A 15,228-nucleotide genomic window follows, 5' to 3' on the forward strand; every position below is an offset into this window, starting at 1 on the left:
TGGATGTGAGATGGATGAGGAGATGGATGGGGAGATGGATGGGGAGATGGATGTGAGGTGGATGAGGAGATGGATGTGAGATGGATGTGATATGGATGAGGAGATGGATGAGGAGATGGATGTGAGATGGATGAGGAGATGGATGAGGAGATGGATGGGGAGATGGATGTGAGGTGGATGAGGAGATGGATGTGAGGTGGATGAGGAGATGGATGGGGAGATGGATGTGAGGTGGATGAGGAGATGGATGTGAGGTGGATGAGGAGATGGATGTGAGGTGGATGAGGAGATGGATGAGGAGATGGATGTGAGGTGGATGAGGAGATGGATGTGAGGTGGATGAGGAGATGGATGTGAGATGGATGAGGAGATGGATGTGAGATGGATGAGGAGATGGATGGGGAGATGGATGTGAGGTGGATGAGGAGATGGATGTGAGAAGGATGAGGAGATGGATGTGAGATGGATGAGGAGATGGATGTGAGATGGATGAGGAGATGGATGGGGAGATGGATGTGAGGTGGATGAGGAGATGGATGTGAGAAGGATGAGGAGATGGATGAGGAGATGGATGTGAGATGGATGAGGAGATGGATGTGAGATGGATGAGGAGATGGATGTGAGATGGATGAGGAGATGGATGTGAGATGGATGAGGAGATGGATGTGAGATGGATGAGGAGATGGATGTGAGATGGATGTGAGATGGATGAGGAGATGGATGAGGAGATGGATGTGAGATGGATGAGGAGATGGATGTGAGATGGATGTGAGATGGATGTGAGATGGATGTGAGATGGATGAGGAGATGGATGAGGAGATGGATGGGGAGATGGATGGGGAGATGGATGTGAGGTGGATGAGGAGATGGATGTGAGGTGGATGAGGAGATGGATGTGAGAAGGATGAGGAGATGGATGAGGAGATGGATGTGAGATGGATGAGGAGATGGATGTGAGATGGATGTGAGATGGATGTGAGATGGATGAGGAGATGGATGTGAGATGGATGAGGAGATGGATGGGGAGATGGATGTGAGGTGGATGAGGAGATGGATGTGAGAAGGATGAGGAGATGGATGTGAGATGGATGAGGAGATGGATGTGAGATGGATGAGGAGATGGATGGGGAGATGGATGTGAGGTGGATGAGGAGATGGATGTGAGAAGGATGAGGAGATGGATGAGGAGATGGATGTGAGATGGATGTGAGATGGATGAGGAGATGGATGTGAGATGGATGAGGAGATGGATGTGAGATGGATGAGGAGATGGATGTGAGATGGATGAGGAGATGGATGTGAGATGGATGAGGAGATGGATGTGAGGTGGATGAGGAGATGGATGTGAGGTGGATGAGGAGATGGATGTGAGATGGATATGAAGAGATTGTGAAGCTGATTTTTTCCGGAAAACTCAGTAAGAGCATGATGAAGAGCTGAGACTTCAGGAGAGCATGTGAGACAGGAGCAATGCCTGCTGGGAATTCTGCTTTCCTGCTTTTCTGATGTCTTTAAAATGTCTTGGAGAAGAACGCTGGTGTGTTTTTGCAGACATGAGAAGAACATCTGCTGAATCTGAAACACAAACATCTGCTGATGTTCACACTGAACACACACACTGCCACTCCTTCATCACTGCACTGTGTGTGAGGTCACTGATTCATTTCCTCACACTGAACCACAGTGTGTGTGTATGCATGTACAGATGAACTGGATCCTAATTACAGACCACACTACTGTATGAGCTGTGTGTGTGTGTGTGTGAGAGAGTGTGTGTGTGTATGATAGTGTGTGTGTGTGTGTGTGTGAGAGAGTGTGTGTGTGTGTGTGTGTGTGTGTGTGAGAGAGTGTGTGTGTGTATGATAGTGTGTGTGTGTGTGTGTGAGAGAGTGTGTGTGTGTGTGTGTGTGTGTATGAGGTGAATATCACACCTATCTCTGAGAACCGTTCCTGCAGTACCAGATGGTACTGAAACTCAGATAAACGTCCTCACTCTTGTAGCTGCTGTCTTCATTCAGGACCAGTCCCAGTGTGCGCTCATTCCACCAATCAGACGCGAGAGGAGGGGAAGTGAGAGGACCAATCATGGCGCAGGCTCCTGCAGTTCCAGACCGAAGCTGAGCTGCTCACGCAGTCACAACCTCGCAATAATCATAATCATCATCATCATCACCTGACCGCTGTACATCATCATCACAACACAAACACTGACCAGCTCTCAGGTGTTTACTGACCATATGTGCAGACACTGAAAAAACCTGCCGTAATCATAGAAGGGGGTGTGGCCTATTACATACTTTCTGTTTTCTTGACCATTGTGAAGTGTGTAACCTGTGTTATTGTAAAAAAAAAGGGGGGGGGGAGGGCGTGGCTAATTAAATAATTGCAGGGTTGTCTTGACTATGTTTTCAGACTGAGTGAAGAGTGATATAATCAGAAAAAGGGGCGTGGTCAATACCTTTTAGGGATTTTCTTGACAATCATGAAGAGCAGTATGATTGTAAAAAAAAGGGGGCGTGGCCAATAAACTCTCTAGCTTGTTTTGAGTGTTCAGACAGTAACCTGATAATGTGTGGTGTGGGTGTATAAAGGGGCGTGGCTTAGCGCTGCAACGAGTTCTTCTGCTCTTCTCACACCTCAGGGTTGGACGTGCTGGACGTCTGAGGTGTAGAGTGATGTAACTGCAAAGGGGGCGTGGTCAGGAGAGATTCCATATGGAAAAAGGCATGCTGTAAATATCCCTGAAATGAAACAGAATTTTTACGTGTGATTTTTCAGAGAAAACATCAGGTCTGATTATCAGCCATGTGTTTAAAATGTCACTTCCTGTCACATGGCTCTGACCACACCCATTTCTGGATAAAAGAATAAATGAGTGTAAACACCAAACATGAGTGCGATCCACTCCAGCGTGATTTAATCCTGACGATCACCATGCGGCTAATCGCTAACGCTAACCTTCATCATCCGGTCTGTGTGTTAAAGATGAACGCGTGAAGCGGCAGACTGACCGTTAGCATCGAGCGCTTCAGGGCTTCCCTAGCATAAAAAATTCACACAGAATTTCAGAATTTCCTTTTTTTAAAGCATTAGCATGAGTATTAACTTTCCGAAACTCGCCGATCTGCAAATGTGTTTAACACGTGATGCCTTAAATCCAATAAACACACAGAGGAAAACAGATTCTTAGCGAACATGCTAAACATCGATGTTGCCTTAGTGCTGTGATTTAGTCCTTAAACTCCTTTATACATTTATCTTTAACCTCATTAGCATTTTACATTTACTACCAAAAACAGGCTGCTAGCTAGTGCGCTAAGATTTAGCTAGATGGAAACGTACATGGTGTTACTCTTGTTAGCTAATGCCACAATACTAGTGCAGTGAACTTGTTTGTTTTTGAAGTTTTTAAATTGCGTTCTTTTCCGTTGCCTGTGTTTCAGTAGACACTTGTATGTGTATTAGCTCTAGTTTAAGCTAACTGTATGTTAGCAATGTGCTAATGGTTTATTCAGTAAAAAGACAGAAACTATTCAAGTTTACATTTAACTGTAAAGACTGAACTTCCGGCTGCGAGCTAGCTAGCTGATGTTAGCTAGAAGGATAAATGGCTACACTTGCTAGCTAACAGCAAAATACCATGAATGTTTTTGTTTTGTTTTTCTTTAAGCAGATTTAATTCTGAATAATAAAATATTTCCTCCTGTGAGTCAGGTGAAATTATAAACAGGGAGAATTCAATTCCAGCTAGCTAGCTAGCTAACGTTATCTTGAGGTAAACAGTGATAGCTCACAGCGTGTAACACATTTCATTAACACTTTTCTAATGAATCTGTTTAGAATTAAAGATACAGCAGTGAATTAGCCGCTGCTGTTTTTTAGCTGGTAGTCGCAGTAAATCTAAAATATTAGCAGGATGAAAACATGGCTAATGTTGCTAGCTAACAGTAACTGCATCCTATCAACACTTTTACTTCAAATATTTAGCACTGTGATGAGAAATCTCTGGAAGTTTGAATCGTATTCTGGAATAAATCAACTCTATTCAGCTCAACCTGCTTTAGCTAACTAGAATGAACTGGACAATGGGATGCTATGTTGCTAACTAACACCCATTGCTAATCTAAGCATATAATAAAATAAGATAATAATAATAATAATAATAAACGTGTTGCCACGTGTTGCAAAGTGGGTGTAAGGACGTCCTGTTTGGTCTCTTCAGTTTGGCGTGAAGACGTTAACGAGCTCGAGATCACGCGTCGCTAGTTTGTGCTATAAACTGTATCAGTAACTCACTAAAGTTCCGTTTTTGTTTCATGAGCTTCTTAAACTCCAACGCTTATAAATAAGTGGGTGGGGCTAGCTAACACCAACTTCACACATGCTAACTGGTGCTACAGCAAACAGAATGATCTCTGAGGAAACCATCAGTCATCTGACCATGTGTATCTTTATTTCCTTCCTCATGGCCACACCCACTTCAGGTTAGTTTTGGAGCATTTAAGATGTTCTCTTCCATTAAGAGGGTTCTTCACCAGGTGTCTCCTCCTTCACGTCCCTCCAGTATGAAGACTTTTGTTAAGCACGTTGAGGAACCTTCATCTTTAAGAGATTGTCCTGCACTCTGCTGGTTCTCAGGTTCCGCTCCCTCAGACCTGGTTCTAGAGCTCAGAGACTGGGTTCTTGCCAGACCGAACAGACCAAACAGACGGTTAAGCTCACTAGAGCGAGAAGTGGCAGCCACGAAGATGATGATCTAGCCTTGTTTACTTCTAATGCTAATTATCTACTAAAATGACTAGCATGCTAATTCAGATGATTTAATTAGATGCTAAATGATGAGATTTTGTTACTAGCGTATTTTCATGCAGATCTTAGAGAATATCTTCTAAATATTAAAAATTAGTGAGGTTCCTCTATATGTTCCTCTCCCGGTTCTCCTGCTAGTCGCTTGCAGATAATGACGTCCTGAACAGAAGGTTAGCATGAATCAGCAGGAAGTGACTGACACAGACGTGTAAAGCTAGCGAGCTGGAGGTGGACTCGAGTTTTTATTGTTTTCCTGTGATCATGTGTGTATCAGTGATGTTCAGGACGATGTAAAATCCAGTCATGAACATTTCCTCTGATCAGATCCCCCACATTGTTCTGTTTTTAATTTTTGTAATCAGAAATGTTTGTGTTGGTTTATTTTCCAGCCTCTCATGCCTCCTGTACAGACACAATGGAAATGTCATGAACATGATTTTATTTTGTATTTTCAACAACAATAAACTCGACTCTCATTAAACAAGTTTGTGTTTTGATTCATGATTAAAATCTTGTTTCACTCGATCCTGAAGATTCTGAGGATTCTGAGGATTCAGTATACCACACTGAAATAACACACACCAGCACAATGAGAGCAAGTTAACAGCAAGTGTAAATAAATACAAATGTGTCTGATTATCTGAATACATGTCTGATTATCAGAAGCTACTTGGACAGTTCCCTGCCTTCCCCACGTGTCTTGTGCCACGCCCTTCCTATTGTCCCGCCTTGTCACATGTTTCCCATTTAGGAAGCATGGGGTGAAATCTGGGGTGTATACTGAAGTGTGTGTGTGTGTGTGTGTGTGTTCAGTTCAGTTCAGTTATAGGTACTGAGGACTCTGATGACTGATTTTTTGTGTGCAATAACAAACAGGAAATGACAGAACCATCAAACAACTTTTTATTAGGTGTTAGAGTAGATATTACAGATATTACAGTAAATATGACATTACTATGATCTGTCGTTAGTCTAAAAGTTTAAAGGAGTTTAAACTGAGAATGAAATAGTTTATTAGAATGAAGAGCTGTTCTTAATAAATGATATCTAATATACAGTGAGGGAAAAAATGATTTGATCCCCTGCTGATTTTGTACGTTTGCCCACTGACACAGAAATGATCAGTCTGTAATTTTAATGGTAGGTTTATCTGAACAGTGAGAGACAGAATAACAACAAAAAAATCCAGAAAAACACAAAAAAGTTCTACATTGATTTGTATTTTATTGAGTGAAATAAGTATTTGACCCCTTTGCAAAACATGACTTAGTACTTGGTGCCAAACCCTTGTTGGCAATCACAGACGTCAGACATTTCTTGTAGTTGGCCACCAGGTTTGCACACATCTCACATCTCAAGGAATTTGGGCCCAATCCTCTTTGCAGATCCTCTCCAAGTCATTAAGGTTTTGTGGCTGACCCTTCAGCTCCCTCCACAGATTTTCTATGGGATTAAGGTCTGGACACTGGCTAGGCCACTCCAGGACCTTAATGTGCTTCTTTTTGAACCACTCCTTTGTTGCCTTGGCCGTGTGTTTTGGGTCATTGTCAGGCTGGAATACTCATCCACGACCCATTTTCAATGCCCTGGCTGAGGGAAGGAGGTTCTCACTCAAGATTTGATGGTCCATGGCTCCGCCCATCGTCCCTTTGATGTGGTGCGGTTGTCTTGTCCCCTTAGCAGAAAAACACCCCCAAAGCATAATGTTTCCACCTCCATGTTTGACGGTGGGGATGGTCTTCTTGGGGTCATAGGCAGCATTCCTCCTCCTCCAAACACAGCGAGTTGAGTTGATGCCAAAGAGCTGGATTTTGGTCTCATTTGACCACAACACTTTCACCCAGTTCTCCTCTGAATCATTCAGATGTTCACTGGTAAACTTCAGATGGTCCTGTACATGTGATTTCTTTAGCAGGGGGACCTTGTGGGCGCTACTGGATTTCAGTCTTTCACGGCGTAGTGTGTTACCAATTGTTTTCTTGGTGACTGTGGTCCCAGCTGCCTTGAGATCATTGACAAAATCCTCCAGTGTAATTCTGGGCTGATTCCTCACCGTTCTCATGATCATTGAAACTCCATGAGGTGAGATCTTGCATGGAGCCCCAGACCGAGGAAGATCGACAGTCCTTTTGTGTTTCTTCCATTTGGGAATAATCGCACCAACTGTTGTCACCTTCTCACCAAGCTGCTTGGAGATGGTCTTGTAGCTCATTCCAGCCTTGTGTAGGTCTACAATCTTGTCCCTGACATCCATGGACAGCTCTTTGGTCTTGGCCATGATGGAGAGTTTGGAATCTGATTGATTGCTTCCTTCTGTGGACAGGTGTCTTTCATACAGTTAAGGAGCTGAGATTAAGATCACTCCCCGAGAGTGCTCCTACTGTAATCTCAGCTCCTTACCTGTATAAAAGACACCTGGGAGACAGAAATCTTTCTGACTGATAGGGGTCAAATACTTATTTCACTCATTAAAATGCAAATCAATGTAGAACTTTTCTGAAATGTGTTTTTCTGGATTTTTTTGTTGTTATTCTGTCTCTCACTGTTCAGATAAACCTACCATTAAAATTACAGACTGATCATTTCTGTGTCAGTGGGCAAACGTACAAAATCAGCAGGGGATCAAATCATTTTTTCCTTCACTTTTACTTACACACGATGTCCAAAACTCTAGTGTGATAATGCATTGCTAAAACCTGAAATCTTATACATGTCATTTGTACATATACATGTCATGTCATGTGTTTAAAATATATAATAAAATATTACATTTTCCACCAAGAATAAATAGTGCTATCTTTCTTAATGTCTAGTAGTAATAGAAAAATATCAGAGTGCTATTCTACTTATTCACTGCCAGAAGATTACTCCAAAATGAGAAGAAAATGCAGAGGAAATCATTTTAAAGAACTTAAAGGTCACATCTTTGCTGGTTCTCATTTCCTGCCCCAATATTATTGTCCTTCTTCTTGTGAAACACCTCTCCATCCCTCTGTTCTGCCCATTTCACTGTGCTGTTCTCTGCCATCTCATGATCTTTTAGTTTCTGGTATATCTGAAGGACAGAAGGAGAATTTTATGATCAGGATAGAGACACTAATCCCCTGTGAGAACATTACAGAAGCTGGAAACAACATCAGATTGTGATTAGAGTCCAGTGAGTGTGTTTTAGACTCAGGTTCTAGCTGAGGATGAGACTCACCTGCTTCAAGATCATGGCTTTTACTGCAGGATCCTTCACATCCTGACTGGACTGGATCTTCACCCTTATGGTCTGCTTTTGTCCAGTGATATCTGGATGCAAACAAACATTTACACACAATTTCACTCACATTCCAAAAGCAGTTTAAACTGAAAACAAGAGGAGTGACCGTACTGACCTGAACAGCAGAAGAAAGGCTTAACGTCTGAGCAGAGCGCATCAGCAGCCTGGTTGTTAATTATATAACCACAATTCTCTACCTTCAGAGCATTATCAGGTTTTCCAGTCACCCAGCTGACGGTGGAGAAGTTGGTCTTGTCCGTCCACTTCCAGGAGTCTCTGAACAGGCCGATCCACGAGTATCCAGAGATCAGTCCCTTTACAATGTTGTTTTCTGTGAGACTCTTCACACTGGTCAGGTCTGTGTGATACTGTCTACAGTAACTCTGAGCTTCAAGCCACGTCATGCTGTTAGGGACGTAAATAAACCTTTCAGTGCCAGCTTTATTCTCTGTAAAAAATAAAAAATAAAAATAAAAAGTGATTTTTTACAAATTTCAAACATTAAAAATAATTTTTTTTTAAATTTTATTTTATTATTCATTAAGTATTCAGAGTTCTGCACTATTTCTATTTCCATATTTAAATCATTACTGTATATTAGACATTCTGTCAATTTAAACAGGATAATTGTTGCATTACTCACATTTTGTTTATTCGTTTTTGTTTGTATTGTTTGTATTTGTTTAATACAAACAATGCTACTATAATTTCTATTAAATTAAGGTATTTTCTGGAATGGAATGATCTGAAATAGTTCAGAAGTTTAATTCAATTCATTTTATTTCTATAAGCACTTTTAACACTGGACATTGTCTCAAAACAGCTTTACAGAAATATAGAAACTATGAAAAACGTATTAAGTTTAAAGTTAAGTTATTATTTATCACATTTATTTATAACATTTATCCCTGATGAGAATCCTGAGGTGAAGGTGGTGAGGAAAAACTCCCTGAGATGATCTGAGGAAGAAACCTTGAGAGGAACCAGGCTCAGAAGAGAACCTCATCCTCATCTGGGTGACACTGATCAGTAAATAATGTAAATGTTAATAACAGGCCAGCCTTGCCCTCAAAAGAGCTCCAATTGTCTATGAAGCCCACATTGTTTTCGGAGCACCACCTGGACATCCAGCAGTTCAGTGACCATAACCTGCTGTAAGCTACATCACCACGCCGCATTGGGATGGGGCCAGAGCATACTACGGCGTCGGACATCGCCTTCGCTAATTTACACACCTCTACAACATTACTCTTAGTAACCTCAGACTGACGAAGGTGTATATCATTAGCTCCTACATGGAAAACTATCTTGGAGAACCTGTGCTTGCCTAGGACCCTAAGATTACCTGCAATGTCCGGTGCCCTGGCTCCCGGAATAAACCTAACCTGTGCTGCTGGAGCCCCTAAAGGCCTAGCTAATTTCACATGCCTTAAAATTGAGTCTCCTATAACCAGAACTCTTTCAGGTTTCTCAGCAGGTTCTTCACTGAGGAGAGCAAGTGGAGAGGAGTGGTGCTCCTGTGGGCAAGCCTTAGCTAAAAGCTAAACTCCTCTCTGTCATGAACGCTAATGACAGAGGAAGAATTACTGAACATCCTGCAGCTCACACACTGTACAAGCTGATAGTTTGCCATGCTTTATGATTATATACCTTTGAGTAAATATGAGCTGGACATTAAAAAGCTCTGAAGTGGGTTTCCTCCGCTTGCTGTTTAAAGACTGAAGAACAAAAAGGTCTCCCAAAAAGATTAACTGTGATGGGAAAGAGACCATTTTAACAAACAGTGCAAAATACTGAGGAAAAACAGAAAATTAAATGCTATAATTTAAATGCTGACATTGGCAAGAAACTCACTTCAAACACAGAAGTGACCACAGAAAGGCATCTTTCCCCCTACAGTGTTTATCAGCCAAAATACTTTACAGATTTTGATTTTAGATCACAAACAACAAATTAAAAAAGAATTCATCAAATCTGTAGCATGCACCAACAATTCTATTGTATCTCTATCACCTATACTCCCAATCCCTGCCCCGGGCCACCAGAGGGAGCCCTCGCTGAGTTTTGACCCCTTCCTTGTTATCCCGTTACTTCCAGGTTTAGGGACTCATGATACATACAAACACGAAGTATTGCTAGCCTTGCTGCATACCAAACCTGTGCATTGGTCCCATTGTTTATTTTGACTCGAATATGTTCTGGATTATGTTCTGGATTATGTTTAGGATTGTTCGCTATGCGGACTGTTTGTATCGTTATCTGGATTTATTGCATGTTTACCCACTTTGCTGTTTGGATTGTTTGACATTCTATCTCTGACTGATCCCTACACCTATCTGATCTGACACTGAATGTAGATACACCAATCAGCCATAACATTATGACCACTGAGAGGTGACGTGAATAAGACTGAGTATCTCCTCATCATGGCCCCTGTTAGTGGGTGGGATATATTAGGCAGCAGGTGAACATTTTGTCCTCAAAGTTGATGTTAGAAGCAGGAAAAATGGACAAGTGTAAGGATTTGAGTGAGTTTGACCAAAAGGGCCAAATTGTGATGTCTAGACCACTGGATCAGAGCATCTCCAAAACTGCAGCTCTTGTGGGGTGTTCCCGGTCTGCAGTGGTCAGTATCTATCAAAAGTGGACCAAGGAAGGAACAGTGGTGAACCGGAGACAGGGTCATGGACGGTCAAGGCTCATTGATGCACGTGGGGAGAGAAGGCTGGCCCGTGTGATCCGATCCAACAGACGAGCTACTGTTGATCAAACTGCTGAAGAAGTTAATGCTGGTTCTGATAGAAAGGGGTCAGAATACACAGGACGGGAATAAGCGCAGGACGGGTCAGGGCTGTTATGGCAGCAAAAAGGTTCTTAGGCAGGTGGTCATAATGTTATGCCTGACTGGCGTATGCATATAATTAAAATATAAAACAAATATAATTTTGGTAGCGATGCAGTCATATATATTTAACTTGAAATCATTCTTCAGTCCTCACCATCAAAACACACAACGGGGTATTTGTCAGTACATGCTTTATCACTCCACTGCCTCGTATCTGTCGCAGCACACGCCTGGTTTCCTCCACCGTTGTTCGGTTCATTAAAATACCAAAATGTCTCCGATCCCAGCGGCTCATTTCCCAGAGACCAGCGCCAGCTGTGGATGTCGTTCCACAGTCCGATCCAAGCGCTGGAATTGAACTGTTGTCTCTGTGCCTCGTTCTGCAGTCGGACCATGTCCTCATTACTCTCGACGATAGCCAGGTCAGTGTGTGTGACCCGGCAGTATGCCTGAGCATCACTCCATGTTTTCCCCTGCTGGATCAGATAGTACTTATGAGGGACGGACTGGACGAGGGTGACGAGTCCTGTGGAGGAGATTTAAAGCCTTGATGAAGATTGTTTAATAACATTTAACATCATAATTCAAAAAATCTAATTTTCCTCCTTCTCAGAATTAGGTGGGTGTGTCAGGTCACATAATGACTAGCAGTGGCATATCCATGGCATGAATAAAATGTTAGCGATGCTATTCCTGAGTGAGAAGAGGGGTAAAGTGTAACGTTTCTGGGGGTTTTTTAACATGCAGTAAATGAAGACACTATAATGCATATTCTACTTTAATTGGGACTTCACAGTGTACCCAGATTTGCTGTGTAGAGTCTTGAGATTTTAATTTGATGTGTTTGCTGTACATCCATCAGCCATAACATTATGACCACCTGCCTAAGATTGTGTTGGTCCCCCTTTTGCTGTCTAAACAGCCATGCACTGTGTATTCTGACCCCTTTCTATCAGAACCAGCATTAACTTCTTCAGCAGTTTGAGCAACAGTAGCTCGTCTGTTGGATCGGATCACACGGGTCAGCCTTCTCTCCCCACGTGCATCAATGAGCCTTGACCGCCTAGTTAGAAGCAGCCTTTCATTAGAAGCAGCCTTTTGACTGCTTCTAACACATCAACTTTGAGGTCAAAATGTTGATCCCACCCACTAACAAGTGCCATGATGAGGAGATCATCAGTCTTATTCATTTCACCTGGAACTGGTCAGGATGTTATACCTGATCGGTGTGTTGTGGATTTCAAATTTTAGAATACAGTTTGGAAGAAATTTAGTTTGGTAGTTAGCTCTGGAAAACAGTGATGACATCAGAGCTGTGTCCAGTCCCTGTCCACAATCACCTGATCACCTCTGTACAATAAGCTTCAGTCCTGTTACAGTATCCCAGACTCACATGGTGTCTTTGGAAAGTCTTGTCTGACTTTTTCTCTGACTCTGATGATGATCTGCTTATTGTTGTAGCCCTGTTGCTATTGTCTAGTTTATGCCTGTTTGCTAACTGTTCTCTTGTCTCTCGTTTGAAGTTCTGCCTTGCCCTTATGTTTGTCTTCCTGATTTGTTCTAAAGGAATCTATAAACCTGCACCTGCATTTCACTTCCTTTTGCAAAAAAGCATGGACCCTTGACCCTTAAGCAAGGACAGCAGTCAGCTGCCAGATAGCCCTTAAAGTTTACACACAATCAGCTAGAAGCAGGTAGAACTGACCTGCACTCACTGTCAAGTTGTCACAGTCACACATTTTTCTCATTTGCCTAGACAAGCTCCATGACAGAAGAATGCAACCGATCTTCAGCCAATGCAGACATTAGACACATTTCTCCACAATCTCTAGACATTTGATGTGACACCCTATCCAACAGATCATTAAGAGGTCATACTCCTGCATTTAGCGATGTTACTTATCTAAATTGATTTTTCAGCATCGCTCTGAATCTCCCAAATAAATCTATTTTTTTTGCATCCAGCCCAAAGGCTTTCTTTCTGTAATATTCCTCCAAAAAATCCATATTTCATCCATGGCCTAATAGACACTCCTCATCTGTTGATTGGTACTGACAAACAGGTCAAGAAAAAAAACACGTGCCCATCAAACTGCCCATCCACATGTTCTTATAGCTCAACACATTCACTATTTTCACCAAGGCCCACAATGGCTGAATAGTTAGAAGTGGCCAGGGCGAACAAATGGGCAGAGGAAGAATTATTCCACCATCTTGACACCTCAGTCTGGAGGTCTGGGAATAATGGGAGACACCAACTTGAAGGTGGAACATGGTTTGAACTTAGAGCAGACAACACTAACCTTTTCACCAGGCCAGTCTCAGCTAAGCTTAGCAAAAGTGTATGTAATCACCTCCAGAAGCTCTTCAAACACCAAAGAATGCAGAGGCAATCAGACTGCCTCTTGCTCCTCGTTGCCCACATGGAGGCGGAGATTAGCTACACTCCCTCCACTGGCTTCCTGTAACTGCTCCATCAGATTTAAAACAATGATGCTTTCCTACAAAGACCAGCATCTCAAAGCTCTTATAGATCCTCTAGCACTCAGGATCAAGGAAGACCTGCATCAAGACTCTTCCCTGTTCCGGGACCAAAGTGGTGGAACGAACTTTTTTGAGGACGACAACAACCTCCTAATTAATACACACACTAACATTCTACAGACTGTAGAAAGGTCATTGTTCATAATCACACTCTCCTCTGTCACCCAAATGAGGATGGGTTCCCTTTTGAGTCTGGTTCCTCTCAAGGTTTCTTCCTCATATCATCTAAGGGAGTTTTTCCTTGCCACAGTCTCCTCAGACATGAGACAATGTCCATTGTTAAAAGTGTTATAGAAATACACATGAACTTCTCATAAATGTTTGAGCAGACACTATCTCAGCTTCTTAGGGAGCTGAGGTCAGAGATCAGGGTCAGTCACCATCAGCACCTCTGGAGCAGAAGGTTAAGGTCTAACAGTGGAAGCTTGGCAGAGCTGAGCCTTAAACTCCCAACCTCCTGATCAGTAACCCCCAGCCTTAACCACTGAGCCGTCACTACCTCTTCCTGAACTGCTTAATAAGGCACTTTCATTAAAAAATGATTTCTGTTTGCTTTCCTCCCTATATTTCTTCCCCAAACAGAGGTTTTAGACTGCTGCTATTCTCAGTCCTAGTTACAGGATCAGGATTGATGGAAATTCAAAGCACTTCGGGAAGTCACTCTGGATAAAGGCTTGTGCCGAATGCTGTAGATGGAAATGAGAAATGGAAATGGAAATGTAAAACAACACTGGATCCTACAAACAGATCATGTGTTTTCACCGTCCTGAAACAAGCCCACATCCACTGTTCAGTACTCTTCCTGTTTTATGTAGGTATATTAAACAATATTAGCATCCTATTTTCTTGTGAAGCAACAGCATTTAAATATATTACATACATAAAACATACATGTACACACAATTACAAAACTTATTTAATGTGCAAATTCCCAGTTGATTCCCATGTATACCTGTTGATTCCCATATATTCCCGTTAATTCCCATGGAAAGTTTCTAGCCGTGAAAATTCTCAGAATTTTGCCACCCTACTTGGTCTAGACGTTCCTTCTGCTTTGCTTTTCTTCTTGCAGTTTTTTTTCTATCTTTATTTGGTTAAATGATGTGTTTTATAGAGCCTTTTTTTAAATACCATGTAATATCACTGTCACTTGTTGAGTCAGGATTATGAGGCTATGCAACCCTTTTTAAAAACAAGTGAATGCACCATTATCTTTTCTCTCACCTGTGAAAAACAGAAGGCTGTACATCCTCTTCTCCATCATACGTGTTCCTGAGTCTCCTAGTAGATAAGGTTTCTGCAGATGAATGATCATACATGAGTTGGAGGAAATATCAGAAAATATCAGGAGTACTCAGACTCCATCACCTGTAATCATTTAGAAGAACAGAAGAAGGAACCTGCCTGTCCTCCTCCGAGCTTCCTTTCCCTCTTTAAGGATCAACTCCGTCTTCGTGAGAATAATGTTTTCCTTTTTTAAAGTATCCGCCCATGCACTTATATGACCGCAATAGGTCCTTCATTTGAGCTTTGAGTGGACACTGATTTACATTTTGGAAACAATTCACAAACAGGACAGGCAAGCTCTCCAGAGGGTGGTGTGATCAGCCGAGCGTACCATCCGGACCAAGCTTCCTGACCTGGACACTATATACAGCAAGCGGTGCTGGACCAAGGCCAGGAAGATAATGAATGACCTCCGCCATCCCAACAACGGACTCTTCTCTCTGTTGAGGTCAGGGAAACGTTTCCATTCCTTGAAGGC

General features: G+C 42.2%; 2 protein-coding genes across 13 annotated transcripts in view; one reads left to right on the forward strand and one right to left on the reverse strand.

Annotated features, from left to right (window-relative positions):
* The window catches only part of LOC131363819 (calcium-activated potassium channel subunit alpha-1-like), a 153,601-nt gene extending 148,308 nt beyond the window's left edge, over positions 1 to 5,293 (forward strand). For 9 of the 11 annotated variants that reach the window (XR_009206382.1, XR_009206380.1, XM_058406722.1 and 6 more), the window contains one exon: positions 2,019 to 5,293. Coding sequence is in view for 7 of the 11 variants with exons in the window: in XM_058406722.1 (XP_058262705.1) it covers positions 2,019 to 2,121 (103 nt within the window). In the remaining 4 variants the exon portion in view is untranslated. Of the gene's footprint in view, positions 1 to 2,001 lie in introns of all 11 variants that reach the window. The other 2 variants (XR_009206383.1, XR_009206381.1) reach the window with 2 other exon arrangements.
* Positions 5,294 to 7,373: 2,080 nt separating this feature from the next.
* LOC131363834 (C-type mannose receptor 2-like) lies at positions 7,374 to 15,007 on the reverse strand. Of its 2 annotated transcripts, XM_058406760.1 has the most exons (6): positions 14,868 to 15,007; positions 14,688 to 14,760; positions 11,074 to 11,445; positions 8,190 to 8,522; positions 8,012 to 8,103; positions 7,374 to 7,864 (listed from the first exon to the last, which is right to left on the reverse strand). In XM_058406760.1, exons 2-6 carry the CDS (start codon positions 14,725 to 14,727, stop codon positions 7,721 to 7,723), a joined length of 981 nt encoding a protein of 326 aa, XP_058262743.1. In that variant the 5' UTR covers positions 14,728 to 14,760; positions 14,868 to 15,007; the 3' UTR covers positions 7,374 to 7,720. The 2 variants fall into 2 exon arrangements, with proteins under 2 accessions (XP_058262743.1, XP_058262742.1); XM_058406759.1 differs by lacking the exon at positions 14,868 to 15,007 and having other exon boundaries at positions 14,688 to 14,861.
* Positions 15,008 to 15,228: the final 221 nt, after the last annotated feature.

The sequence above is a fragment of the Hemibagrus wyckioides genome, linkage group LG13 (genome assembly GCF_019097595.1).
Source record: "Hemibagrus wyckioides isolate EC202008001 linkage group LG13, SWU_Hwy_1.0, whole genome shotgun sequence".
NCBI lineage: Eukaryota > Metazoa > Chordata > Actinopteri > Siluriformes > Bagridae > Hemibagrus > Hemibagrus wyckioides.

What these genes read in the sequence shown, in the direction of transcription:
- LOC131363834 (XM_058406759.1), bottom strand. Translation starts at nt 14,778, where the DNA reads ATGATCATTCATCTGCAGAAACCTTATCTACTAGGAGACTCAGGAACA. An exon ending in CAGCCTTCTGTTTTTCACAG is followed by an intron (nt 11,446 to 14,687) that starts GTGAGAGAAAAG and finishes TCTCCTCCACAG; the next exon opens with GACTCGTCACCCTCGTCCAG. An exon ending in CCCCGTTGTGTGTTTTGATG is followed by an intron (nt 8,523 to 11,073) that starts GTGAGGACTGAA and finishes TATTTTTTACAG; the next exon opens with AGAATAAAGCTGGCACTGAA.